The sequence below is a fragment of the Macrobrachium nipponense genome, chromosome 30 (genome assembly GCF_015104395.2).
Source record: "Macrobrachium nipponense isolate FS-2020 chromosome 30, ASM1510439v2, whole genome shotgun sequence".
NCBI lineage: Eukaryota > Metazoa > Arthropoda > Malacostraca > Decapoda > Palaemonidae > Macrobrachium > Macrobrachium nipponense.
In genome coordinates this window covers 26,275,812-26,303,609 of record NC_087218.1, presented here as the reverse complement: position 1 = coordinate 26,303,609, position 27,798 = coordinate 26,275,812, and the positions used below count along the sequence as shown (strand labels likewise).

At 42.2% G+C, this 27,798-nt stretch overlaps 1 protein-coding gene across 1 annotated transcript in view; it reads right to left on the bottom strand.

Moving 5' to 3' along the window:
- LOC135202385 (transmembrane protein 231-like) overlaps positions 1 to 27,598 on the bottom strand; it is a 62,262-nt gene extending 34,664 nt beyond the window's left edge. The window contains exons 1-2 of the mRNA XM_064231763.1: positions 27,224 to 27,598; positions 14,915 to 15,075 (exon numbers count right to left, since the gene is read on the bottom strand). Of these exons, the coding sequence (XP_064087833.1) occupies positions 14,915 to 15,075; positions 27,224 to 27,362 (300 nt within the window). The 5' untranslated portion in view covers positions 27,363 to 27,598. The remainder of the gene's footprint in view (positions 1 to 14,914; positions 15,076 to 27,223) is intronic.
- Between the last annotated feature and the right edge of the window lie 200 nt (positions 27,599 to 27,798).

Genomic DNA, 27,798 nt, shown 5'->3' with positions numbered 1-27,798 from the left:
GTTAAGTCAATTTCATGGTTTTTTGAAGGTCCTCCATGCCTTATAGTTTTGTGGCGAACAAATAAGCCAGTCATCTAGGTACAACATTATATTGATATATATACCTATCAGGTGCAGTAACTTTTCCAGGGCTATTACCCCTTTTTTAGTAATGATGACACTTCCTCTGCAAGGGCTAAAAACTTTTCTGATCCCGCAAAGCAAGCAGTTAATACGATCGGGGTGTTTATCAGCAGTGGCTTTTCTTTGAGCGGTATTGATACCCACCTCTTAACACTTCTACAATCCAAGGTTCTGCTCCTCTGTTTCTCTAGTTCTCCCAAAAGAGCTGGAGTCGGGTAACATGGAGGACTGCTTCTTTATTTCTTTGATGCAGGTTTTGAAGAGGATTTTTTAACCGGTTGGGAGAAAAAAATGGACATGACCTCATGGTCTAGACTGAGACCTCTACTTTCTTCCTCCTAATGGCTATTTCTGCAGGGGTAAGTCAATCTAGAAGGAAAAGTAGACCAGTCCCTGGGTTGTCATGTGGATTGGGCCACAAGTTCTTGGAAAGATTTTTTTCTGTATGTAGTTCCAAGGTGATTTCATTTACTACCGCTTGAGAAAAAAGATGTAGGCTGTCCAGTGGGAAGAAAAGCAGAGCTGACATCTGAGAAGTAACACTCTTACAGGTGTAAGAACACCAGAGCTCCATTTTCTTTAAAATCCCCATGGCAAAAAGGGAGGCCAATTCCCAAGAGGCATCTCTAATACAATAGTACCTCGAGATACGAAATTAATCCGTTCCGAGGCGCCTTTCGTATCATGAGGTTTTCGTATCTTGGACCACATTTTACATGTAAAATGGCTAATCCGTTCCAAGCCCTCCAAAAACACAACAGTAAATTTCATAATAAAGCTAAATTGACCTACAAAATGATATTGTTAAGATACAATAAAGTTTGTTCATACTTACCTGGCAGATATATATATAGCTGTATTTCTCCGAAGTCCGACAGAAATTTCAACTCCCGGCACACGCAGTGGTCGGCCAGGTGGTTAGTACCCATTCCCGCTGCTGGGAGGCGGGAGTCAGGAACCATTCCCATTTTCTATCCAGATTTTCTATTCCCACTGTCTCCTGAGGGGAGGTGAGTGGGTACTTTGATTATATATGCCAGGTAAGTATGAACAATTTATTGTATCTTAACAATATCATTTGTTCATGAAACTTACCCAGCAGATATATATATAGCTGAATCCCACCTTTGGAGGTGGGGAGGGACAGAAAAGGATTTTAGGAAACACATTGCGTGCAGATGATTGACATCTTGGTTCCTTACCTGTTAGCATAGCTGACTTCATGATTATTGTCACCCAAGTCTGCTACTGCTTTACTAGAGTCTCCAGCAAGGTAGTGACCTATGTAGCTGGCGAGTTCTAGATGATCTGTCAACGGGAGCGTGACCACAATGTGACTAGGCCATATTGACCATACCATGAGGGCTAAGAAGTAATATATATCACCACCTGACCAACCTAGCCAAAGTTAAGGATATCTAACTAAGGCTTAAGGATTGAGAAGACCGCCACTGGCGGCCGACCCAATAAACATAATAAACAACTCTTCCTAACCATTTTCTATAGGATAGGATGAGTGATACTTCTTGCCCCCAAGATTGTGTCTGTAGACACGTATGGCCCCAGTGAGCAGCAAATCTTATATGTCGTCTTCACATTCCCGCAGGTATTGTGAAAATGAACACAAAGTTGCTTCGCTAAAACGTGGCACTCAGGATGAAAACTGAGTGCCATGCTCTGTTGAAATGCTTCCGAGGCCGCGCCCTCACCTCGTGAACATTCAGTTAAAAGATTTCAAATCTTTGTCCAAACATGACGAATGAGTTTCTTTAAAAGAACTCATCAACAATAACGCCAGGGTGTTCTTCGACCTGGGCAAGTCTGGTCTTTTTACGAAATACTGCAGATTGTCCGAAGGACCTCCACTTTCTTTAGTTTTAACTAGATAAAACTTGAGGACCCTGACAGGTCACAGGACTCTCTCTGTTTCTTGCCTAATAATCCATAGCACCCCTTGATTTCCAAGCTTCTGGGCCAAGGATTAAACAGGTTTTCATTCTTTGTAAAAACAAAAGGCTTAGAGAACACACCGCATTATGTCCTCTCAAGCCAAAACCTCTGATGATGTATTAAACCTCACTAACCCTCTTTGTCTTATCTAGAGTGGTTAGAATTTTGGTCACATGCAAAAAGTTACACAGGAAATATTCTACAATTTTGAGATTTCCACAGACCTCAGAGATCGTAAAGGGCTTTGTTGTTTGGCAGATCCAAATATCTGAGCGTAAAGGCCGCCAACAACCTACTTCCGTATTCTACAATAGTTGAGACTGCTAGTACATCCCATTCTTCCGACGGAAAGGGAAGATGGTAATGTAATTCACAAAGGTCGAGGTGGAGGAAAAACCAATTCTTCCTGCCCTATCTCCAGAAACGGCCCATTCCGATTGTACACTGCAAGATAGGCAGAACTGCTTTACTTGGTAATGACACTAGCCATTAGTCTTGAAAACACCTCTTATTTCTGGTCACTTCTTGACAGTCTGAACGCAGTCAGACTCAGAGCCGAACGGTTTAGAGATACCTCTCGAAGTGAGGCTATTAGAGTAGCCCACGACTTTTGCCATACTTCTAGGGAAAGAATACTCAGACGTCAGTAGTTGCTGCCGTCGATAGAGAAAGCTTTGCACGGACTTCCTTCAATCGTGCAGCTAACCTCTGGAGGATCGATACGCTCCGTGCCTGTGGCCGTCAATGGCTCTCTCTTCTTGAGATGTGAGAGAGCTGTGGAATTGTCAGAGTTGATCTGAACCACTCGGCCAAAACTCATTCTTCGAGGAACTGGAGAGTCAACCAAATTGCTTCCAATTCTTTTAGATTATGTCGCAGGACCTCTGAACCTCTGTCAGGATGCCTGGCACCATCTCGCTATCACCTGAGGTGATCATTGAACTACTGAGAGATGTCAGAATCATTACTCGATCTTTGATGTTACTTCAGTTTTCCGGAAGTACAAAACTGTAGAGGTCTGAATTGCAGTCCTTTCAGGGAAAAGAAGCTTCTTCAGCGAGGAAATGGTCCCCAGCAGATTCATCCATTACCTCTCTTAAGCATGCTTCCTTCCCTAAGAAGGCTGCGCTCTTCATAATTAGGAGAGCATTATTATAATGCTATGCTGTGGTAAACTCGTACAGAATTGTTACAGTGCAGTAAACAGTACCAAAAAGCCTAATAGATATCTCTGTTAAAAATTGTTTCGCAAACGAAGGCAATGTTTATTCAATCCATGTTAGAATCTCCCTCAATCCTAGGCAAAGTCCGTGATTGTAGGGCAGAGATACGGTTCGTCAATCAATCCCGCGGGAGAGAGAGACTTAAACGACCGCGCATAACAGCAAGCTAGCTGATACTGAGTTGGTGACAGCAGCTTACGTTCAACTTCTCGCAGTATTATGCCTGAGTTGCCAGCTACTCCATATTACGAAGGAATAGATTTTTCATTATTTGAACAGCACGAAACTCTTAAGTTGGCATATTTAAGCGAGACAGAATCCGCTAAATACAGAAGCTGATTTTGTGTTGTCATAACACTACGCTTAAATATCCAAAAACTAAATCGGAAACTCCTGGAAGGTTGCAGGGAGTACCGATTAAATATACTACGTCATCTACAACGACAGCAGCTATCCATGGTCGTCTCGCACTACTCTGCCTGAGTTACCAGCTACTCTATTCTACGAAGGAATAGGTCTGTTAATATTATCGATTAGAAGAGAATTCTCAAGCAGGCATATTTAAGCGAAACCGAATACGCTGGATGCAGAAGCTGAGTTGGTGTTGTTGTAACAATACATTTTAGCGTTGTCCTTACACCGGAAACTCCTGGAAGTTTGCAGGAAGGACCGATTAAGTGCACTTAGAATACGAGTCCTTTCGGTTACTATCCGTATCAGTAATTACGATGTGCGTATATGACTTGATCCATCAGTAGTAATATAACGCAAGATAAAATACGTAAGTATTGTAATCACTTGGACAGCTAATTCTCTACTACATTCTTTCTTCTGCAAGGAAGAGAGAGAGTGAAAATATACTGTATTCGTTCTTCCAAACGAACGAATTAAAATTATTCGAGGAATCTTCTCAAGTGAAAACCGAGGACCGAAAATGACAGTTCAAACTTCTTATGTTATTGTACCTAAACTTCATTCTATTTCGTGGAAGAGACTCTGACTAATGAATGAGAGCTCTTCCGATGGTAGTCTATTTCATCAAGAGTTCGCGCAACTTTTGTTGACGAAAGGAGAGACCTCCTTGGAGCGTCGACCAGACTGGAAAAGTCACCTTATTCCGATGCGAGAATTCTTACACCGATATGTTTTACTTGTATCCCACCCAATGCTGCCTTGCCGCATAGTCTTGACAGGACGGCTGGGCCAAAGAAGTCTTTCTTTGCGCTTTTCTCGACTCCATCCAATCTTGAACCTTTTTTAAAAGCTATTTTTTGTTGAAAGAGACTTCTTCCTTTTAAACAATTATGATATTGTTAAGATACAATAAAGTTTGTTCATACTTACCCAGCAGATAAATATACGTATATATAGCTGTATTTCAGAGAAACACAGCTATACATACATCCGCCGGGCAAGTTTTATGAACAAACCAGGAATCTTGTTTTCGGTTTTCGATAACGAAAACTGAGAAGGAGGATAGCGAGGAGCCACAGGTTGGAATTCGTCTCCAACTGAAGCTCGAATCAAAAGAACCAAAAATGCCTTTAATAAATCAAGGACGAAGCTGACGTAGAAGGTGGTCCTCGTCAGTTTCTTCTGACATCCTACTAAGTCGTCCTTCTTTTATATGAGCGGCAGAGGGGACTCCTGAAGACGTGATATAAGTCCTTTCGATTCAATCCTTGATGAAGATTGCTGTTGTGACGTAATAGGTGCTTTCTGAATATTAGTCACTAAAAATTCCGATATAGAGGTAATCATTTTCTTGCACTCTCTCGATGGGAGTCTCTACGAAAGTCAGATTGTCGACGAGCTTGCACACAAATATCACGTTGTGATCCTGATGAATGTCCACAAAAACGTCCATTTCGAGCGTCACGCTCACGTCCATCCGAGCGTCACGCTCAGCGTCCCAGCCGAGCTCACGCTTGACATCCAGCCGAGCGCCACGTCAAGTGTGGTCTAAATAAGCTCAGCTTAGCATCTATAGAGACGTCAACCGCTTGTAAACACCACGCTCCCTCAGGGTCGAACTAGGAGCGTCGAGTATCTCAGCTTGCAACACACCTTGGGTTTGCAACAAAAATAACGTCGTTTACAGATAAAAAGAGACCCTATAATAAGAGAGGAGAACCCCTTGAATAGTAGGGAGAGCTTTCTTCCTCTCGATATAAGAATCTTAAGGAGGAAGTTTCTCATGTTTTTTTACATAACGGCAGGTGAGACGCACTAATCTAGAAGGCGTAGCAACCGGTGAAGAGAAGAAGAGCGATCCGCAGTTGTGGGAGACCGCTTAGATCTTTTAATGGCAATATATCATCTTTTCTTCTAGGACGCGGGTTCTGCCTGTCTCCCAGTCGGCAACGAAGCAAGTCGATGTTGCATCAAACGGATGACCCTCTTTCTAGAATGTTCCTTTCAGGTGAAAAGCTGATACTATGAGAAGGAGAGGAGCGAGAGAAAGCCCTATTCCTTCTCACCTGTCCTCACAGTTCTATTCTTGGAGCGACAGGGGGGTTCAAAGACGTCATCGTCTGATGACGTCCTGGTTCTCTTTTGAGGCGTCCATGCAGCAAAACTCTCAGGTGACGACCGCAAAGCAGCAAAATGAGAAAGGACGTGAAGCGTCTCTTCCCTGAGATCAAAGACACAGGCCTCCCGTGCGACATCTTGCGTCTTTGATCTTTTTTTGCGGCGGAGAGTAGTCACGTAAAAAGGCGAAGCCCAACCGTAAAAGCAGAAAGGAGCAGCAAGAGGCTTTCGCGTGCTCGTTAATAAGAACAATACTGACGATGGCCACCTGTGCGACTCTAACGTCTTTGTGTTCTTTTTCAGAGGGACATGAGCGTCTTCTCATGCTCCAACTACCGTTCGGGGAGGACGCCTACAAAGGCGAAGCCCGTAAAGCAGAAGGGAGCGCAAAGAGGTGCTTTGCGTGCTCGTCTAAGAAAAAACTACTGACGATGGCCGTCTGTGCGACATCTAACGTCTTTGTTCTTTTTTTCAGAGGACGTGAGCGTCTTCTCATGCTCCAACTACCGTTCGGGGAGGACGCCTACAAAGGCGAAGCCCGTAAAGCAGAAGGAGCGCAAAGAGGCTCTGCGTGCTCATCTAAGAAACTACTGACGATGCCGCCTGTGCGACATCTAACGTCTTTGTTCTCTTCAGAGGACGCGAGCGTCTTTCTCATGCTCCAACTACTGTTCGGGGAAGAGCCTCTAAGACGAAAATCCCTCACGGAGGGAACGCGCATGAACACACACTTTTGCAGCCCTCTCCCTGGTCCTGGGAGTCGACAGAGGTCCAGGCCTAGAGGTAGTTATAGGGCCGATCTGACGCTCCCTCTCGACGAGAGAGAGGACGTGAAGCGTCCTCTTCTCTAAAGCTTCTTTTAGATGGGGCGCGAGTCTTCCCAGAGCTCCAACCCCTGTGCGGGGAGGACGCCTCGGAGGACGAGAAGCAATCTTTCATGATCCGTTCTCGTGCACTATTTTTTGGCAGCTGGGGATCGCTACAGGTTTCTGCCGAAGGGACGCCAGATCGGTGGGGGTTCCCCCGTAACCTCCTGCGGCTTTCGACATGTCCGTCTTCCTGGGCTGGGAAGTTCGACAGAGGTCCAGGCCCTAGAGGCATTATAGGGCCGATCTGACGCCCCCATCCACACACTGGGGGTCACTACACTTCACAACACTGATTGGAGAGCGAGCACTTAGATTCCAAATTACGAATGGAATCCACAATAACAGAAAAGGGCATTCTTTCGTAGACATAGCCTAATGGCTCGTAGGCCAAACTACAGGGTTAGGTAAAAACAAAGTCTACAGACGGTTAGTAGGTTCATTACCCTGACTTCTGTTTACCTAATGCAGTTTCTTGAGGAAGACCCCGTGATTCAATCCCGCTCTAATTTGCGTACATACGAATCATCTGTCTTCCCTTCGGAATCAGTCAAACTCTCACACGTCTTACATCGATTTTTCAATAAAGAAAAAAACGTTCTCAACCCCCGTGCATACCAATGAAGGATTTACCGACACTTTCGGTAGCCTCACCTTACTTGTGCAGACAACACAGTCTGAAACTAGCCGAACTAGATTCAGACAAGTTCAAACAAAGGTTAATAAATTATGATAGCGTATGCCTAGCCACACATCCAAGTTCAATCATTCAAAAAGATAATTAGGATACTTAAGCGGCAATGGAGAATCAAAATCCTGGTCGGAGGTAATGAAAACAGGTGTTTTTCATTACGAGCGACAGAATAAATCTGGATAGAAAATGGGAATGGTTCCTGACTCCCCCGTCCCTCCTCCCAGCGTGGGAATGGGTACTAACCACCTGGCCGACCACTGCGTGTGCCGGGATTTTGAAATTTTCTGTCGGACTTTGGATAAACAGCTTATATATATCTGCTGCTTAAGTTTCATGAACAACAATGAAATACTACAGACAAATTTGGACCATTCAATATGTAAACTTTAATAAATAAAAATGTAAAAACCTGTAAATAAAGTGTATATTAGTGTACAAGAAATATTATTACTGTAACGTAAAATGTGGAAGCTTACCTTTCGAGTGAGGCTTCGAGTGAGGCTATCTCCGAAAGTGGCGGCAGAGGAGGAGGAGGACAAACGGAAAAGATACGTACACTTGACTTTACAAAACACAAAAAAATTTCAGAAAAACAAACTAAACTTTACAAAACACATTAACAAAACTGTAACACTTAACTTTACAAAAAACTTAAAATAAAATTTATTTTGCCTTTTTTTTATTTTTACATTTCTTTTTACTTTTTTATACTTTACGTAATTTCAATTTCTTAACCACCGAATGGATGCCAGTCCGTTTACGGAATTTTTCGAACCACCCATGAGAAGCCTTGAACTCTGGGGTTGCCGTTGATGTCCCCTCTCCACCGTCGTCTTCGGCTTGGGCAATCAAATCGCCGAAAATAGCACTGGCCTTCTGGCAGATTGCCGTCTCGGTTATCGTATCGCCATCGATTTCTTTGTCCTCAATCCATACAAGAAGCAGCCTTTCCATTTCATTATGCACATGGCTCCTCTTGTTGGACAAAATAGTCACGCCCTTGGAAGGTGTAGCTGCTTTGATGGCTTCCTTCTGCTTAAGGATGGTGCCTATCGTCGACGGATTTCAGCCGTATTCCTTAGCGATCACACTCAAACGCAAGCCAGCTTCATACTTTTTTATTATCTCCAATTTTGTCTCCATAGAAAGCATTCTCTTCTTTCTGTGAACTTCAGCAACTTTCTTGGGACCCATGACCATATGTACTGTACGTAATTAAGTTACGTATGTAGTACGTATACTAATTAGGTTCTCACAACACGATAAAGTAGCACAACGAAATCACTAACGAATTTAAAATACTAAACGAAATCGTTGGACCGAACGAATGCCGCATGCGTACGATAAAGCTTCGGCTGCGAAGTGGCCGAGCGAAGGCACGCCACCACGTAAGATGCATGATGGGAGGGATGCTGTCCAATAGGAGAGAAGGATCTCATGGCTTGGCTAGCATCAGGAACCAATGGGAGAGCAGGAGGATGGTGGCGAGTCTACTAGAACTAAGATGGAGGCGCGCGGCGCGAGTTTCAAAATTGTTATCGGGCGAATCTCGGACTTTCAGAAACCTTTCGTATCTTGAAAACTTTTCGTATGTAGAGCAGTAAAATTTTTCGTGTCAGCTTTCGTATCTCGAGTTTTTCATAAGTTGAGCCTTTCGTATCTCGAGGTACCACTGTAGCTCTATCAGTAATTTCTGACAGCGAAATGAAGTTTTTATTGTAAAACTAATATTGTAATACCTACCTGAACACCTGAACTAGCCCTGGTCACTTACCAGCCCGAACCATCATTTCTTTATTAAAAATTTACCAATCTTTGGTTAAAATAAACGATCAGTGTTGCCAATCTCCTGGCAAACACCCTCGTTACCTAGTTACCAGCCCACCGCTAGTAGCCCTGCCTCACGGGCCGGTCACACCTGACCTCTCACGTCAATCATAACTCAATAACTCTGTATGAGAGGGGAGGAGGGTGGGAATCATTCAGGTGTTCAGGTAGGTATTACAATATTAGTTTTACAATAAAAACTTCATATTGCAATACACCCCCTGAACACCTGAACTAGCCCGATTAACAACATTAATTTGGAGGTGGGGAATCAAATCTGCCCGGCCCTCCACTGTACCAGTTGTCAGTCAATATAATTGAGTACGCGAGTCAGTCTCAAGTTCATTTGTCACTCGTCAAGCTAATCTCCCATGTGTGGCCTTCTAGGCCTCCCCTCCATATGTGGAGGGAAACACTCCCTGCACCTCTACCCTAAGGTCAAAACTCATTGAGTGCGGGAGGGATACAAACCTGTTTCCTCTCAGCTGGCTATGTGCCTCACCTGAGTAGAGGAAAAACTGAAGACCTCCCATGTGGCTCTCGGTGGCCTCCTCATGTATGGAGGGAATCTGAAGACCTCCATGTGGCTCTCGGACTCTCATGTATGGAGTGGAATCTGAAGACCTCCCATGTGGCTCTCGGCTCTCATTGTATGGAGGGAAACTGAAGACCTCCATGTGGCACCCCTTAGGCTCCTCATGTACGGAGGAGACAACCATGTCCATCGGTGCGTCTGCGATGGTGTCGTCGATCGTAGTGATGTCCTCTCTTGTAGTGTTTTGTACCTGCCTGTCTGTACTCTGCCTGGTTGGCACTTGGAAGAATACCCTCAGATAGACCCAGACATGTTCTTTCCTATCTGTCCTAATACTTAAAATCCTCTCGTGATAAATCATATCATGAATACCTTATACATATTTCTAATATTCGCTCCCTACTCTAATACTAACTCAGACAGCAAGATTGTTGGGTTTAAAAATAGAATTTAGGCCAAAGGCCGAGTATTGGGACCTATGAGGTCAGTCAGCGCTGAAGGGAAATTGACAAAGTTTGAAAAGGTGTGACAGGAAGAAAAACCTCTGTTGCCCAATGAGTCCAGTGTTGGTAGGAGAGCGAATAAAATATGGATGAGAGAATATGAAATCAGAAAAGTAGAGAGAGAGAGAGAGACGAGAGAGAGAGAGAGAGAGAAGAGAGAGAGAGAGGAGAGAGAGAGACAATCGTCTAAGATAAGAGAGAATATAAATCAGTAAGAGTAAGTGAGAATATAAAATCAGGGAAGTAAGTGAGAATATAAAATCAGGGAAGTAAGAACTGATGAGAGGAGAGAGAGAGAGAGAAAGAGAGTTACGAGGAGAGTAGAGGAGAGAGAGAGAGAGAGAGAAGATGAAATTACAATCGTCTAACATTTCCACCTCCGTAAATTGCACGCTATTCTAAGTTAAAAGGTAAGGGTATTCTTAACGATAATATACGTATAACTCCGTACAGCTATGAACAAACCGAACGAGAACTTGTTGTTAATGCGATCGACTCCTATAACAACATCACTTTATTGTATTGATCTCAGCGTAATGCCAGTATCGAATCGTATAGCAACATCCGTTATTGTATTCATCCGCGTGCGACGGTAATTACTGTATTCATGTTATAAATGCAGCTGAAGCTAATAAGGCAAAATTACGTGCATCAGCAACCTGGACAGAAGTCCCGAGCTTTTGTATGAATTCAAACGCAGCCGTGGTAAAAGAAACTAATAGCATGAAAGAGCTCATTACTGTTGTTGTTTTTTTTTTACACAGACAAAGGATTAATAAAGTATAAAAAGTGTAAGGTTCGTAATACCTATGAAAACGAGTGAAAAACGAACGGAATCCTAAATTTAACGCCATCTAACCCGATGGAAAAACTAGCTTCTAATGAGACGTATCAGTCAAATTTTGTAACTTAAATACATCGTAAGACGAACAGTATGGACTTCGTTCCATAAGTTAAGTATCCAGATATTCATTAATATGCTAAACATAGGGACAAAAACATTAGCAGAGACCAAGTAATATGGTTGAATCTGGAGCCAAGGAAAAAAACAAAAACAAAAACAGACTAGCCGGCATCCTTGTCTGTCTAAGCCACACCTCCTTACAATAGTGCTGTTTGACGACAAGCTAGTGTAATTGTAATTTAATTGAAAAGTAATAAAATAATATTTAAAGGTAATTAAATTAACTTTATTAGGCTAATATTTAATTTCAGTTGTCATTGTAATTTGATAATACGACTGGTAATAATTTGTAACTGTAAATTGACATAAGCGCAATGTAATTACTGACGGCAATAGTCGGTTAAACGTATGAAGACGTCATACATACGAATTCCTTATATCTGCCATCTGATTATATGCCCCAAGATAGATACCTCATTGACTATATTAAATGTCAACATAGTTGAACACACGTCTCCTTCAAGACGTTTGTACAAACTTGGCATAAGTGAGAGTTGTTACGTTAGTCATTTTAGGCAATCAGGAGAGAATGAGATGGATACGGCGACGCAAACCCATATTCGTCATCCGCTGATTTCCCAGCGGGAATGACTGCCGAGTTAAGTGTTTATACTACGGGCTAATATGATGATACATATAATACAATTATAATGCTTTAGTCGGACAGAATCCGATCTTCATTCTGTTCGATTACATTCATATTAATTATCCTCCGATCGGATTCTCGTTCGTTTTCAATTACACCTGTACTGAATTATCAGAAGTCAGAATGCCTTGAGCCTACAGCGTTAGCCAATATAAAAATAACTATCGATATGTTGTACTGCGAATACTTTAGGCTAGGCTACTGAATATGCATACGATATATCATCGTGAACACTAGGCTAACTGTAGTTAATTTTATTCGATTTCTCTCCATACTGAATATCGTAAAGTCAATATGCATTGAACGGAGAATTTAGTTGATATTAACAATTATCGTATCGTATACGTAGAGGAAAGTAACCTTAACGACGAAGGAGCATATTTGAAAGACCAACCATGGCCTTAAAAGCTTCTGATGCAAGGAACTCGAAGCAGGAAAAAGCCTAAAGATGCTCTAAGGACACTGTGCCTCTATAAACTACTACTTTTAATAGAAAACTGACCCGAAGAAGCCTGCACTTCTCTTTCTAAACTAAACACTATGTAGCCTATTATCCCTACTCGTCTATATCTGACCTAAGTTTTTATCATCCTGAGAACTTACACATCGAGGGAAGGGGAATCTCTGCTGCCAACACTGCCTGCTCCGCGCCAGGGGGGACGGCGGATCCTGCCCTGTGGGCTTGCGGATCCCCATAACCCCGAGCACCGGTTAGGGCTGGTTCTGGAACAGGCAGGGGAGCTGGAAAAAAGAACGATTAGTAATTTTGCAGTATCCCTATTGCTCGATCTATCCTCACTTAATCTTGTACAAAAATAAAATCAAGTTAACAGAGATGTCATACTCGATGTCAGCCTACTCTCAAGTCTCAAAGAGCACTGTCTCTAAGTCTTTATCTTGATCTACACTTACTTCTTAATACAAGACCTTTCCTACGTTTGAGATACCCTAACATCTGGTCCAAAGACCACTCCTGACATTCCAAACATCTGGTCTTTACATTATATTGAACAGGCCTACAATTTACGCATAAGGAATGACTATCGTGTCATAGGGTACTCATCCTTTTCTTGCATTGTTGGCAAAGACGATACGTTGTTGAACTTCCGCTCGTCGTTTTCTGTGATGTCGTGGCCGAGAATGCAGTAGCCGTTGTCGTAGCTTGTGTTGTTTCTTCCTTTGCAGAATCAATGTCTGATGACAAGGTATTAAGAGCAATCCAACAGTAATCCAAAGGGATGCATAATTCGTCACCAAAATCAATCAAATCAAAGGTGCAAATGAAGGCCGGGCAAGACCAAAAAGGAGTTCGCTGTGGATACATCTGTACTCCACCGCGAACGATAAGTGATTGACGTGAGAGGGCAGGTGTGACCGGCCCGTGAGGCAGGGCTACTAGCGGTGGGCTGGTAACTAGGTAACGAGGGTGTTTGCCAGGAGATTGGCAACACTGATCGTTTATTTTAACCAAAGATTTGGTAAATTTTTAATAAATGATGGTTCGGGCTGGTAAGTGACCAGGGCTAGTTCAGGTGTTCAGGGGGTGTATTGCAATAGACAAAATAACAACAAAATCACAAATGAATTCAGTGCCGAAGGCAACCAAATAACAATGTTTCACCAAATCGGGAAGCAACAATGCCAAATTCCAAAAGACAAGCTGCACTCCTACAACAGTGTTAGCTCTAGGATGGCAGAAACAAATTGAGTTCTTTTCATGAAGTTGTTCCTCTCCTTCCCAGACAGTGGGTGGAGTCTAGTCACCTACTTGACAGAAGAAGAAGAGTATTGAAAAAGAAACCCACAAAATTACTGTGCATAACTTGTTTGCTTATAAGTATTAACATTTTATTTTACTCATCACTCGAGTACTTTCAGGCCCTATCTGTGGCCCTTTTTCATGAAATGCATAGCAGAAGACTGCTGGGCCTTGACCCAGGCTGACAACCTACACATCTCTTGAAAAATGGCCACAGGTAGGGCCTGAAAGTACTCGAGTGTTGAGTAAAATAAAATGTAAATACTTATAGGTAAACATGTTAACACAGTAATTTTGTGGATTTATTTTTCAATCTTCAGAAGAAAACTGAAAGAAGTTTTTGTTTGGTTCAAGAAGAGTATTAAATTCAAGCTGCCATAGAAGTAGAATCTATAGCGACTACTTCGTTATAATTACTGGGTAAGTTACCCAAATAAAAAATTAATTTTAACTGTGTCATTGCACATACCTAAGGGTCTTGCTTCACTCCAGTTGGCAAGGTGATCAAAATCTCTCAATGTGCAAATCTATTTGTGAATACACAAATTTAATGTTTTGTTTTGAACAAGGAATCTTTGTTTATTTGTTTGCATGATGTTTTTACATTGCATGGAACCAGTGGTTAATAAGGAACGGGACCAACGTCTTTACGTGACTTCTGGACCACGTCAAGAGTGAATTTCTATCACCAAAAATACACATTTCTCACTCCTCAGTGGAATGTTGACCGACGAATCAGTTATTTGGAGCCATGCATGTATACCAAACACACATACCCTTCAGATATACAGCACTGCATTTTTCAGTTACATCCTTCCTGCAGGATAAATTATATGTAATAAAGAGGCATATAATGTATTAGTGTACATCTTATTTATCTCATTTCTGATTTTGAAATTTTGCAATGATAATTCCCTTTACCAAACATAACGTCAAATAGTATCTGGTTCCTTCTCCATATACGTACACATGCAAGAAAACTAACTAAATCTGTAAGTAATGAGGTAAGAGAAAGCAGACGGGTATCCAAGGATGTAGCAAAACTGTAATGGCCAGCAAAAACCTAAGACTAATCATTCATTTACCTAAAATAAACATCAGTAATATAAAGAGGTTTAACTGTACATAATACAGACAGCTAAGACAAGTCAATAGTGTACACGGTAGCTAAATATTATGCCAGTAAGAAATATGACAATAATTCAAAATCACTGCATGCATATATAAAAGCAAATCAAGATATGATCTATATAGTATGTAGATACATACTAACTAGCCTTATTTATCCGTACCTTTATTAAAGGAGTTCGTAAATATTTTTTCAACAAATCATTAAATATTGAATTGCTAGACCAGATAAGAGGACCAACCGATGTTTCTGTAATAAGTAAAACTTGATATTTAAAGCGGATATCTGGCTGTTCACGATATTCTGCCTCTTTGATCCACAGACCTGAAAGGACAAGATATACACATTATCATAAAAACCTTAGGAATAATTAATCAATCACATTTCTTTATAGTATATACATAGACAGTTCTTTTTCCTCTAATATGCATTTACGTATATACATACAATTACTTTTTATATATATCTTAATCATTAGTCCCTGGCAATCTGAGAGCTCGTGATTCCAAAGAATCCAAAGGCTCAGCAAAAGCTCAAATTTTAAGGAATTCAGCACTCAGCACGACTCCCAAATTTCGTAAGAACGATTATCGGAGGTCCTCTCTTGACTTCTGAAGAAATCAAGGAGGAATAAGCACAGAACCAGTCTTAGATGCAGACTTCTAAGAACTGGATCAAGAGAGCAACTTCAATAGATCGCGCACTCGAGGCTCCCAAAAATGCGAGACCCCATAGGAGTCTGTGATGGCTGGGCAGAGAAATTCGAATTGGTAATTAATCCTCAATAGAGGAGAAACGATACTAAGATGAACAGAATCTTGGAGCAAAGGTAGTGGTCTGTCCCTCGATCGACTCCTTATACTGGGTTGACTGGTAGTGTATTCCATGATGGAATGTGTTTGGCTTAGAAATATCAAGCACAAAAAAGATACTACACTTGAACATCTGCATTTTAACCAAAATGGGAGGGAGAGAAACCCTCTTGTTCGGTGATAATGCAAATGTTGTGGTGTTGTTTGCCAACAATAACACTGGTCACCTAAAAATCAAAACAAGAAACTCTTGGAAGGCCCAAACGCTGTATTGAGTTTCACATTAATTAAGAGAAGCTATATTCGTGTTGGTCACATACCAGAAGAATTAACTTACAGATACAGGTAGTCCCTGGTTATCGGCGGGGGTTCCAGTTCCGTTCCCAGGGGTGTGCCTATAAGTGAAAACCACAATTAACTGAAACTCAGTGATTTATGGAGCAATAATGGCGCTTATGGCGCTGATAACTGGTTATCGGTGCCATAAGTACCCTTATGGCATGCCATAAGCACCATGGGACTCCATTAGAACCCTTATGGCGTCATAACCAGAACTCGTCCCATTACGGCACCATAAATTGCAGATTTTATGGGGCTAGACAAGCGCCATAAAACCGGATCGCTGATAACTGAGTTCGCCGATAACTAGGGACTGCCTGTATGTGCCTATTACTAGGATAATGCAGCTGATAACAGAAGCATGTCGCGAGGAGAATATATTAGTATATTTGTACGTTCCTGTAAATCGTGCTCCACCCTAATTCTTCTTCATTCGAGAAACAAGAATAAGGATTGGAACAGACCTCCTCCATTCTCTAATGAAGAGATAGAAGGTCAAGTTGTCCCGAAGAGAGACTTCTACAGTGATAACAGGACACCGAAGACAACTAGTTCAAGCCGAACTGGTCGTTCCCAAAACAGTAGCACCGGAGATGTGTTCAAACTTCTCGGTGCTATCCCTCCTGAACAGATTGACATATGTTCAGTAAGATCCTAAGATTGAACCAAAACATAGTCTCTTGGATTCAAACTCTGGGAGTAGACTCCATAGAATTCCTTGTTCCCTTCTTCATTCCTGTGTAACCAGGAAGTAGAGGGGAAAAAGAGAGAGGAGGATTGACTGTTCTTGCCAACTCTTCTCTGAACTTGCGGTGTTCTCACTCTGTACGTTCCTGTAAATCGTGCTCCACCCTAATTCTTCTTCATTCGAGAAACAAGAATAAGGATTGGAACAGACCTCCTCCATTCTCTAATGAAGAGATAGAAGGTCAAGTTGTCCCGAAGAGAGACTTCTACAGTGATAACAGGACACCGAAGACAACTAGTTCAAGCCGAACTGGTCGTTCCCAAAACAGTAGCACCGGAGATGTGTTCAAACTTCTCGGTGCTATCCCTCCTGAACAGATTGACATATGTTCAGTAAGATCCTAAGATTGAACCAAAACATAGTCTCTTGGATTCAAACTCTGGGAGTAGACTCCATAGAATTCCTTGTTCCCTTCTTCATTCCTGTGTAACCAGGAAGTAGAGGGGAAAAAGAGAGAGGAGGATTGACTGTTCTTGCCAACTCTTCTCTGAACTTGCGGTGTTCTCACTCTGTCAAACGAATCATTCATTTCCTACAACTGTTTTGTTCACGCAAACGTGAGTGAAAGTTGAGCGGAGTTAAAAGCAGTAAAAGTTGGCAAGAACTTGTCATGTCTTCTTACGCATCTATCTTCTCATGATCAAACCTCACGAAGAGGACTACACCGACGACCTCCTACTATCTCCTTCAGATGCCTTGTCCCGAGGAACAGCGACATCGATCTTGGCACCTGAAGAATAGCCATTCCTGGCTTTCACAGGTGGGCCCGAGCCACCAACGCAGCTCTGTCCCTTATCTTGCCCTGTGCCATGGCCATGATGGAGAGAAGACTACCTATCACTGACTGTGGATGTACGACCACCCCTTGGAGGTTGTACACTCGGAGAGACTTGTACATAAGTACCCGACACAGCCCCAGTTCCATGAGCAGCATCCTTGGAACCAGAGACAGAAGAACGTACCTGGGTTCGAACGCCTGGGGCTCCCGAGAAACTATATTCTGGGGATAGTGTCCAGGTTCCCATTCCGGAAGGAGCAGGTGAGCTGTAAAGATAGCCAATTCATCCCTCCTCAGGGAAAGGATGCAGACCCTTAGAAGTCTTGTCTTAGGTAGGGGGCGAAGAATTACCTTCCTCTTCTTAGACTGTGGAAGCCTTCGAAGAGGGAGGTTAGGAGGTGTCAGATGACGAAGACAAAGACCACCATGAAAAACTCGCTGCAACACAGGAAGGGAGGGTGCTTTGTCATGGCAAGGAACCACACCGATCAAGAGCAGAGTTCGTTTGTTAGAGCCGAGCACTCAGCTCGGCAGAGCCGTCTGGTTGTGCCGAGTCGAGTGAGCTGAGCAGATCACCACTATACAATTATGAGTGGTAATCGTCAGCAAAGAACTATCATTTCTTCCCAATTAACTGTTCTCCTTCGAGGCCGAAGCTCCAAGAAGAAGAGTAAAGAGGGATTCTGTGTCTGTTGTCCTATGTGTTTGGACCCTATGGTCACAAGGACGATACTTGACCATTCACCGCTCTGCTTTGTCATGGCAAGGAACCACACCGATCAAGAGCAGAGTTCGTTTGTTAGAGCCGAGCACTCAGCTCGGCAGAGCTTTCTGGTTGTGCCGAGTCGAGTGAGCTGAGCAGATCACCACTATACAATTATGAGTGGTAATCGTCAGCAAAGAACTATCACTTCTTCCCAATCAACTGTTCTCCTTCGAGGCCGAAGCTCCAAGAAGAAGAGTAAAGAGGGATTCCGTGTCTGTTGTCCTATGTGTTTGGACCCTATGGTCACAAGGACGATACTTGACCATTTACCGCTCTGCATAACTCCAAACCAGAATGAAGAGCAAATTCATCTGCACTGGTAAAGGCTTGTCTCGCTATCCAAGCGCTCATGACAGTGAGCGCTCAGCGAGCACTAGAATTCATAAGAATTCTCACGCTTGGCAAGAAAACCCAACTTTTGTAAGACAATAATTGGGCGAGCCTTGTTTTGCCTTGGTACTTGGCAATATGATGAAGCCGAGCACTTGGCAGGCACCAGTGAGACCAAGGGATCCAGGTGCTTGGACAGACTCCAGATTTGGAAATAACAGAAAACCAAATCACTCTAAGAATGCCAGAAATTCCAAGGAATTTAATGGCTTAGCGAGACTCCTGATTTTTGTAATAATAGTTACCGGGGATGTCTTTCTCGCCCGAGTGTTTTGGAAATTACAGACAACCATAACACTGATCATTTGTTAAATGATCATTGGGGAGGGGCCCTCCTCAACTCCTGTAGGTATCGAGGAGGAACAGGCATAAAAAAACAGTCCTATATGCAAGCATTTAAGACTGGAATGAGAGTATAATTCAACAGAATATGCACTCAATGCTCCCAAAACGCAAGAACCTACAGGAGACTGAGACTTGAAATCCGTCCAAAGGAGAGAGAAAGCCAGGGAGAACATAGTCTTCAGATGTTCGAATCCTAAGAATCTAAACATCAGATGTCGAGACAGTGAGAGGTCTCTCCGTCATTGACAGAAGATCCTTCCTCAACGACGTGAACGTACATCCAGTTGGACTCCAAGATCCTTCCAGGAACGTAGTTCCCTGACGGTGAATCCTACGGAGAGCACTCTACAGGATCCCTCCTATTCACCTCGCCCCTCCCAGTGTAGCCATAGGAAGTAGAGGGAAGAGGTGAGAAATATTGGACGCTCTTGCTCGCCTTGCAAGCAGAACTAGTAGGAGAAGCGAGTCGTGGGTAGCCATCAACCTGCGGTGATGGCTGCTACATGAGCCTAAGAGAGCATTCTCGCCCTGGAGAAACGCTTTCCCGGTGAGGGTTACAAAACTCTTGCACAGCAGGAGAAACGTTCACCGCCACAGACCGGTCAGCCACATGAACGTGACCGTGGTCTGGATGGAGTTGAAAGTGCAACTGACTGGCGAGGGCCGGTACCGTCCTCCAACACGTCCAAGTCCTCATAGAGGCTGCAACCTCTCAAGAGGACTGAATGGGGGACCCCCTACCAATCTCACTGCGTGCATGGTCCCGTAGGACCATCACGTCAACCCTTGGTACCGAGCAATCACCATGAGAGCGATCACCAGCAAGGCATGAATCACCTGAGCAACTCACTCCTTTCTTCCACTCCGTGTCTGAGTTGTGACAGTGAGCGGACTCAGCATCACTGACTCTGGATGCATGTGAATCCGTAGATTTATGTGTACTCAGGGAATCTTGCAAACGAGCCCCCGACATGGAATGAGTCTTAGAGACAGAACATCTAGGACTAGCAGCAAAAGTGCAAACTGAAGTTTGCGCTTCTGTTCCTGTTCCTGAAGGAACATGTGAGCCAGCGGTAGATCCAACTGCCTCCTCAGTTCGCGGAGGCAGACCCTTAGAAATCCTGTGATGAGATGTCTTGGGGGGGGGGGGGGGGGGAGATTACCTTCTCCTTCTTTGGCAGGGAGCCTTAGAAGTTGAAGGGGTGGAGATTGAAGAAAAATATGATGATTACGAAGAGGAAGATGACGACACTTGACGAGGTCTCTTCCTCCTCGACTTCTCCAGATTCTGCAAGACTTCTTCTACTGGATGAGGCACATTTACCAGCAGAAATAGAGTTAACAATCACAAGACAGCGGCAAAGGTGTTGTCCAGTGATGAAACTCCACAATAACAATGGCAAATGAATATGATTTCCAGCAGGGGTACAGTACACACACGTTGTTTCATGTTGTCTCATGCATCTAGATTGTGTATGTTACTGTCTGTATTTTTTATATTCCATGTATGTGGCCCTGAGCTGAAATAAAGGATATTATTATTATTATTATTATCACAGCATGCTACAAGTTACAGGTACAATTCCAAGGTTAGGATAGTCAACACGAAGAGATATCCAACCATCTACTGCTGCAATTAACTATTACCACTGTTAGCCTGTAAAAGAAAGAAAATATGATTAAAAAAAAAGATACTCTTCTCGCATCCAAGGGCATCGCACCCTCCGAAATGAGAGGAGATCCCACAAACACCAACACACATGCCCCCTCCTCTATCTTCGTCTGATAAGCTAGTGAAAGGACGAAAGAGAAGAGGAAATACCAGAAGAAATGCAAAAGACAAACCTCCAAAGTTCCCATTGGCAATTTCCAAAGCATAAGCGTAAATTTTGGATGAATATATCGTCTCGCCGTGATATTAAAGGGAGAAATATGTAATGAGGGTGTTAGCACACCCTTGCTGCCGACCCTTAACACAAAGCAGAAAGGTGGCTAGCAAGGCCATCACAAAAAGTGGGTTTGAATATTAATTATTAACCTACCAGGAAGATCTTGATTAACGGCTAGTCAGCAAGAGCTCACAAACATACGTCCGCATCCATCGGAAGACGACTGAAAGCAAAGTGGAGTGTTTACATCCAGGCAGGCGGGCCTACCCATCTATCAGACAGCAGTTACTGATTAACCACCTTGTTCAAGAATTTAATGGCCATATTCCAGCCTAGACTGGAAGTAATTCCTAATATATAAAGGACCAAGGGTCTGTATATCGTGTAGGGACAAATACAAACCCTCGGTCTCTTACATTAGGAAGACTCACTGACTGGTGGGAGGAATCTGAGTGAGCTTCTAGAACTGACTGGGCTATTCTTCATGGTCATAAGAGCAAGGTGCGTCCTGTCTCTGACAGCTTGATCAGAGTATAAGAGCTGCATGATCAAGAGTCAGACTTCTGGGCCTTTTCAAAATGAGCGAGGAATTGTAACTCATCTGAAAAAGGGTCTGGGAAGAATATTTAGAGTCGGAGGCATTAATGCTAGTTCTGGGAAGGCTTGGCATAATTGCCAGTCTCCTTTCTTCCCTTGCTAGAGGAAGGGACAGGATTGCCTCTATGATTCTGATAACAAAAACAGAAAGAAAACTCAATATGTAGGCTTACCGCATCAAACGCCTGACCAGCAAGTGTAAGTTCAAGTCCTATCCTCAACCCAAAGGAAGAGGAGTAGAAGGGCAAGGAGGGGGGAAGAGGGAGAAGCCAGTCACTCTCGCATCCTTCTCACCTCTAGAACTGCACACCACAGGTGAGATGCAACTTGTCCTCTTGAAGGAACTGGGTAAGAAAACACAACCTGTAGAACATCCACCACCGGTCCAAGGAAAATGGAGTTCCAAGGCCCTGTGGGCCTCCCTGAAGGACGAAAGATATAAATGAGGTCCTAATGAGACCGTATCTAGCTTCTAGTCCAACACATTCTTTGCAATGTGATGAAGGTGCCAAGCCACTTCCACTGTTTGCTCTCTGAGAGAGTGTACAATTGACATAACCATCTGCAGAGGAGTTGACTGTGCAACTGACTGGTGAGAGCTGGAACCGTCCTCCCAACGCTTCCCAGTCCCCCTCGAGTTCAAAACCTCTCAGGAGGACTAAATGGGGGAACCTAATACCGGTCTCACCGAGTGTACAGTCTCGCAAGACCATCACGTCGACCCTAGGAACCAAGCAGTCACCTTGAAAGTGATCGCTGGCAAGATGTGTCACCAAAGCAACTCGCTCCTTTCTTCTGCTCCATGCCCAAGTCATGATGGTGAGCGGACTCAACATTAATGACTCAGGATGCACGCAAATCCACAGATTTGCATACACTCAGGGAAGCTCGTGAATGAGCGAACGACATGGAACTACTCTTAGAGGCAGACCTCTAGGACTAGCAGCAGAAGTGTGAACTGAAGTTTGCACTTCTAAGGCTCCCGACATGATAAGACCTTGGGGACAGTGTGACAGTTCCTCTTCCCGAAGGAACAGGAGAGCCGACGGCCACCTCAGTTCAAGGAGGCAGACCCTTAAAAGTTACGTGATGACTTCTTAGGGCGGGGGAGACTACCTTCTCCTTCTCCAAAAAGAGAGTCTGAGAAGTCAAAGGGGAGGAAGCTGAAGAAGATGATGATGACGACGAAGACAAAGAGGACAATGACGACACTTGATGAGCTGTCTTCCTCCTCGACTTCTTCGCCAACTTCCACAAGACTTCTTCTAAAGGACAAAGCACAGTCACCAGCAGAAGTAGATGCTGTCCAGTGACGAATCTCCAGGATAAAAGCAGCAAATTAATATGATTCTTAGCAGGGGAACAGTAGACTTACTCGAGGGCCAATGTCACAGCATGCTAATGAGTCACAGGTACAATTCATAGGCTAGGATAGCCAACACGAAGAAATATTCAACCATCTACTACTGTAATCTATTATTGCTCACTGTTAGCCAGTAAAAAAAAGAAAATATGATTAAAAAAGAAGGATACTCCTCTCATATCCAAGGACACTGCCCTCTGAAATGATAGGAGATCCCTCAAATATCAAAACTACACAGCCCCCCACCATTTCACCCAATAAGCTAGTGAAAAGGGCAAACTTCTGAATTCCCTCTCGGTAATTCCCCAAAGTGTAGGCGTAAATGTCAAATAAATATACTGTCCCGCCCTGACATTAAAGAACAAATAAGTGATAAGGGTGGAGATACACCCTTGCCGCCGATCCTTAACACGAAAAGAGGAAAGGCAGCTCACAAGGCTTATCACAAGAAGTGGGTTTGTATATCAATTATTAAAGCCAATTAACTATTAACATCAAACACAGTAGTGTATTCAAAATATTAAAAACAATAAAAGAAAATTCCACAGGGAAATCGTGATTAACGGCTAGTCAACAAGAGCTCACAAACATACGTCTTTAATAGAAGATGGCCAAAAGCAAAGTGGAGTGTTCACATCCGGGCAGGCCGGTCTACCTGCCTACCAGACACTAGTTACTGCCTAACCACCTTGTTCAAGAATGGCAGTGTTCCAGCTTCTCAAAAAAGTAATTCCTAATGTAAAGGACCAAGGGTTTGTATATCATGTAGGAACAAACATGTCTTCATCAGAAGACTGCTAAAAGCAAAATTGTAATGTTTACATCTGGGCTGGCAGGTCTCCCGCCTACCGGACAGTAATTATTGCCTAAGCAACTTGTTCAAGAATTTTAACGGCCGTGTTCCAGCTTCGGCCTGAGTAATTCCTATTAAAAAAGGACCAAGGGTTTGTATATTGTGTAGGAACAATTTACTGTTACTGAGATATTTACATCTTTTTCATTATAACTAGGATGGTATACTAAATGGTGCTCATGGGACTTTTGCTAGTGTTATATAAAACTTTAAAACAAAAGATATGAACATCCGAAACATTTAAATCTCACATTACAAAACAGGTAAAATAAAATTGTCAAGTCCAAAATGTGATCATGGTTTCAAATAAAATTTTACCATAAACCTAACAAATGTTAATTCTAGCAAATTACTATTAGCATGTCATCTATGACATAGATTAACCAAGTTTACCATGTGCCAGTCTAGTCTAGACCCTGAATTATTGACCATTGACAAGTTTAACATGTTTCAAATTGTCTTTCTCCAGATTTTTTCATTACCTACAACATGTTCTGTGTTCATTTCAAATGTTTCTGGATTTAATTAAACGTGTTCATCCACTCAAATTCCCGACTCTGATTTGCTTTCCCAGCCGAATACAATAAGACCCAGATCAAGCACTTCTGATTTGCTTAAGCTCCCAACTGCTGCAAAGAAGCCAAGGCAGGTATCATCATGGTCAGGCAGCAGCAATTTTGAGTACAGTAAATGTTGCAATTCTATTTTTTAGCATTTAACATCAATGAATCATGAATAATAATGATATGGACCTACTACTGTTACGGGTCAGCCTAGGCCGTCCACGTTTTATGCTCAGTGTTACAAGGGTGGTTGGGTCCAAAGGGGGGGGGGGGTAGGGGGGGGGCTTTATGTCAGGTTAGGTTAGGTCGGATTATGTTACGTAAGCACAATATTCTAAGTTAGGATAGGTTTTGCTCCATTTGATTAGCTCATAGCCAGTGACGAAGCATGTGTCTGAAAAAATCCATAGTCCCGTCGATTGGAACAACAGGACAAACTTATCATAAAATTCTACATTAGTTGAGGCACAATTACTAAACACCAGGTCAATGCAAAAATTATCTAAATAGCAAAGATTTTATTCCTGGCAAAAAATAAAACAAATAAAAAATGCGCTGAAGTTTCTTTAGCACAATTGAGCTTTCTGCAAAGCATATAATTAAGGCTGCCAAAAACAGATCTACCTATATTTTGGTGGTGTCCATATAACGCTGTATTAATTATGGCTAAATTTAACCTTAAAATAAAATAAAAACTACTGGCTAGAGGGCTGCAACTTGGTATGTTTGATGATTGGAAGGTGGATGATGACCATACCAATTTGCAGTCCTAGACACAGTATATTTTTAAAATCTAAGGGCGGAAATAAAAAGTGAGGACAGGCAGACAAAGCCATCTCAAGTTTTCTTTTACAGAAAAATAAAAGGTAGCCTAGCCTAGGTATACCTAGCAAGTATGTTCCCTTTAATTTTGACAAAATCTTTTTCGTTAATCTAAGTAATAGTGACCTGGCAAGTATTTCTTTGGTAATTGCAGTTTTCTACCGCTATAGGTAGGTAGTATTTTGGCTGCTTAGCTATTAACAATTTGATGTTAGTTTTTGGCGGTCAGCTGTAATTAACCTGTAAATTTACCTTTGAACTCTATCTTACAGTAGGGTGTTCACTAGGGGGAAACACGGCAGTGGAGCCATTGTCATCGCGTGGCTCAGTCTTATTCACTCGCTATTTAATTGGTGAAACAAGAATACAATTACATCTTTAAGCATACCATTCAAAAGATTGAAGTTTCATCAACATGATGTGATATATGAAAGTGCCATACGAAATAAATAAGCACGTGAGGTCTTCATAAAATATGTTTTCAAGGCAGTTTTGAAATCCAATATGGCGACAACCGTGTGACGTGCCGTTCATAACCACAACCAAGCCTTCCCAGCACTCATTTTAACAATGTTAGCATATATAAGCAATGTTTATTGATCTTACTCAAGATTGCAATTGTAATCAGCACAATAAAACATTTTGTTGCCTACATTAGTGAAAGTATGAAACCTCTTATTCCCGGGGTCAAGGTTTGAACTGAAATTAATTTTTACCTAGTAATCAGCAGTTTTATCCTTACTACCATCACAACTGAAACTCCACAGTGCTTATTTGATTGTAATTATACATGTCTTAGTCTTAATTCACTCCAAATTGCACTTGAACTACGTTGCGGTTTCTTGTTCTTAAGCGCTCACTCCACAAAACACAGTTACGGGCAGCACACGAGTACACAGTTTATGAGGTGCAAAGCTTTATTCCCTTAATTGTTTACTTTAATCATTATATTTAGTTTAACTTTACTTTGTTACTTCAAATTTTTATTTAATTCACGTCTATTAACCCTTTTTTTGCAACCAAATTAACCCCAAAAAATTACAGATATTTCTGAAGTACATACGAGCAGACGATGCATTTACAAACTGTTTCCATGAATTCTAGTTGTCATAGTATTGCAATAATGATAAAATTGCCATAATATATATATACTACAAATAGATATGCTAATTTCATTTATTCCCTACGTAGTTTGGAGGGTAAACACATACCAATTGACAACACTGATAAACAATTGAAGAGAGCGAACAATGCCGTAGGTACCATTCACAAGCAAAACTGTTGATACTTGAGTCAGGAATCTACGTAGTTACTTTTTCAACAACAAATATTTTATATTACCTAATTATCAATAATCATGAAAATGTAAAAATATTTTATGCAATTCATGACCTTATACTGTCGTTTAACTATTTATTTGAATAATTATCTAGTGCAAGCTTCTTCTTCTACCAAAAACCGTAGTTTCCTTAAAAAATGTAGTGTTTGAAAGTCGTTGTTTACGATTTTTGTGAAGAAAGTGCCCCAGCGTCTATAGGTAGGTACTAGGTAGTATGGTACAAGTGGTGTGCGGATTTAGCACATGTAATGGGAAGTTTACCTATTGACACAAGCGACCCCGTAAACATTGAGATGGCGTCAATCTTCTGAATATTCTGTGTTGTAAGTAGCCTACTAAAAATTTCGAAAGCGTCATGGAGGTAGTGTGCACTGCATAGTAGTATACCAGACTTTTCATTACCCTCTGTTTAATCTTAAAATAGGTATGGCCTTAATTTCTAACTTTGGAGAAAATAGGTAGGTACTTAGGTACCTACTTCAAAAGGAGAGTAGAGGTCTCAAGCTCCTCCTCTCACCACCAACAACTCATGACTGATGACCATCTCCGCCTCCGGTGTCAGGATGTGTTAAAAGTACTTTTTCGGAGGGTGGCCTCAAACGCGGTAGTCAGTGGCTCGGCTAGTCCAGTCGGTTGTTTACCCTAGTCCCCAGCTTTGTTTGAACATCTTCAACTAGACCTAGGTAGGCTATCCTAGTACTACGTAGGTAAGCTATGCTAGAACTCTACCTAAAGTCAAACTTAACATAGGACACGCTTATTTTTTGTATCCCAGTTGGATAACTTTCCAGATTGACGGCTATCTACTGCTACACTTCGGATCAACAAAAATATATCTAGAGTACTACGAGAAGTAAAAATGCCATACCATGACTTCGAAAGACAGCAACCAGTGGAACCAGAACTGATGTGGCGAAGGTGATAATTAGCACTAACGATGCCTTAGAACAAACATTTGATTTGTGGACAACTGCCTCATTTTTTTTGTAAACATTTATTACAGCCATTTCTTCACTTAACCATACAAATCATTACAAATTTAAGAGATAAGCTGATTTCGGGTGGATGATATTTTGTGAGGTATACTAGTGGTAGTAGTAGTAGTAGGTGGAATATTACTTTGAAACGGCTCCCTTGCTTGTTTTATTCCTCCTTTGTTTGTGTTTGTTTGAGTTTCTTCTCTCTGAAATACCACATTTCTTTAATAAAATCTTTCCCATTCTCCACTTCCTCCCTCAGTAGATCTACCAATAAGAGTATATTTGCTACTAATTCCTCTTTATTTTCTTGATATGGTTGCTGCATAAAACTGTATCTTTTTCTAATCTCATTGTATGCTGGACAGTAAAGTGAGGAGTGTTCTAAATTTTCATTTTGTTCCTCACAGCATAAACATTTTGTATCTTCTCCTGTTATCCTATTTCTATCATTTAATCCTAGTAT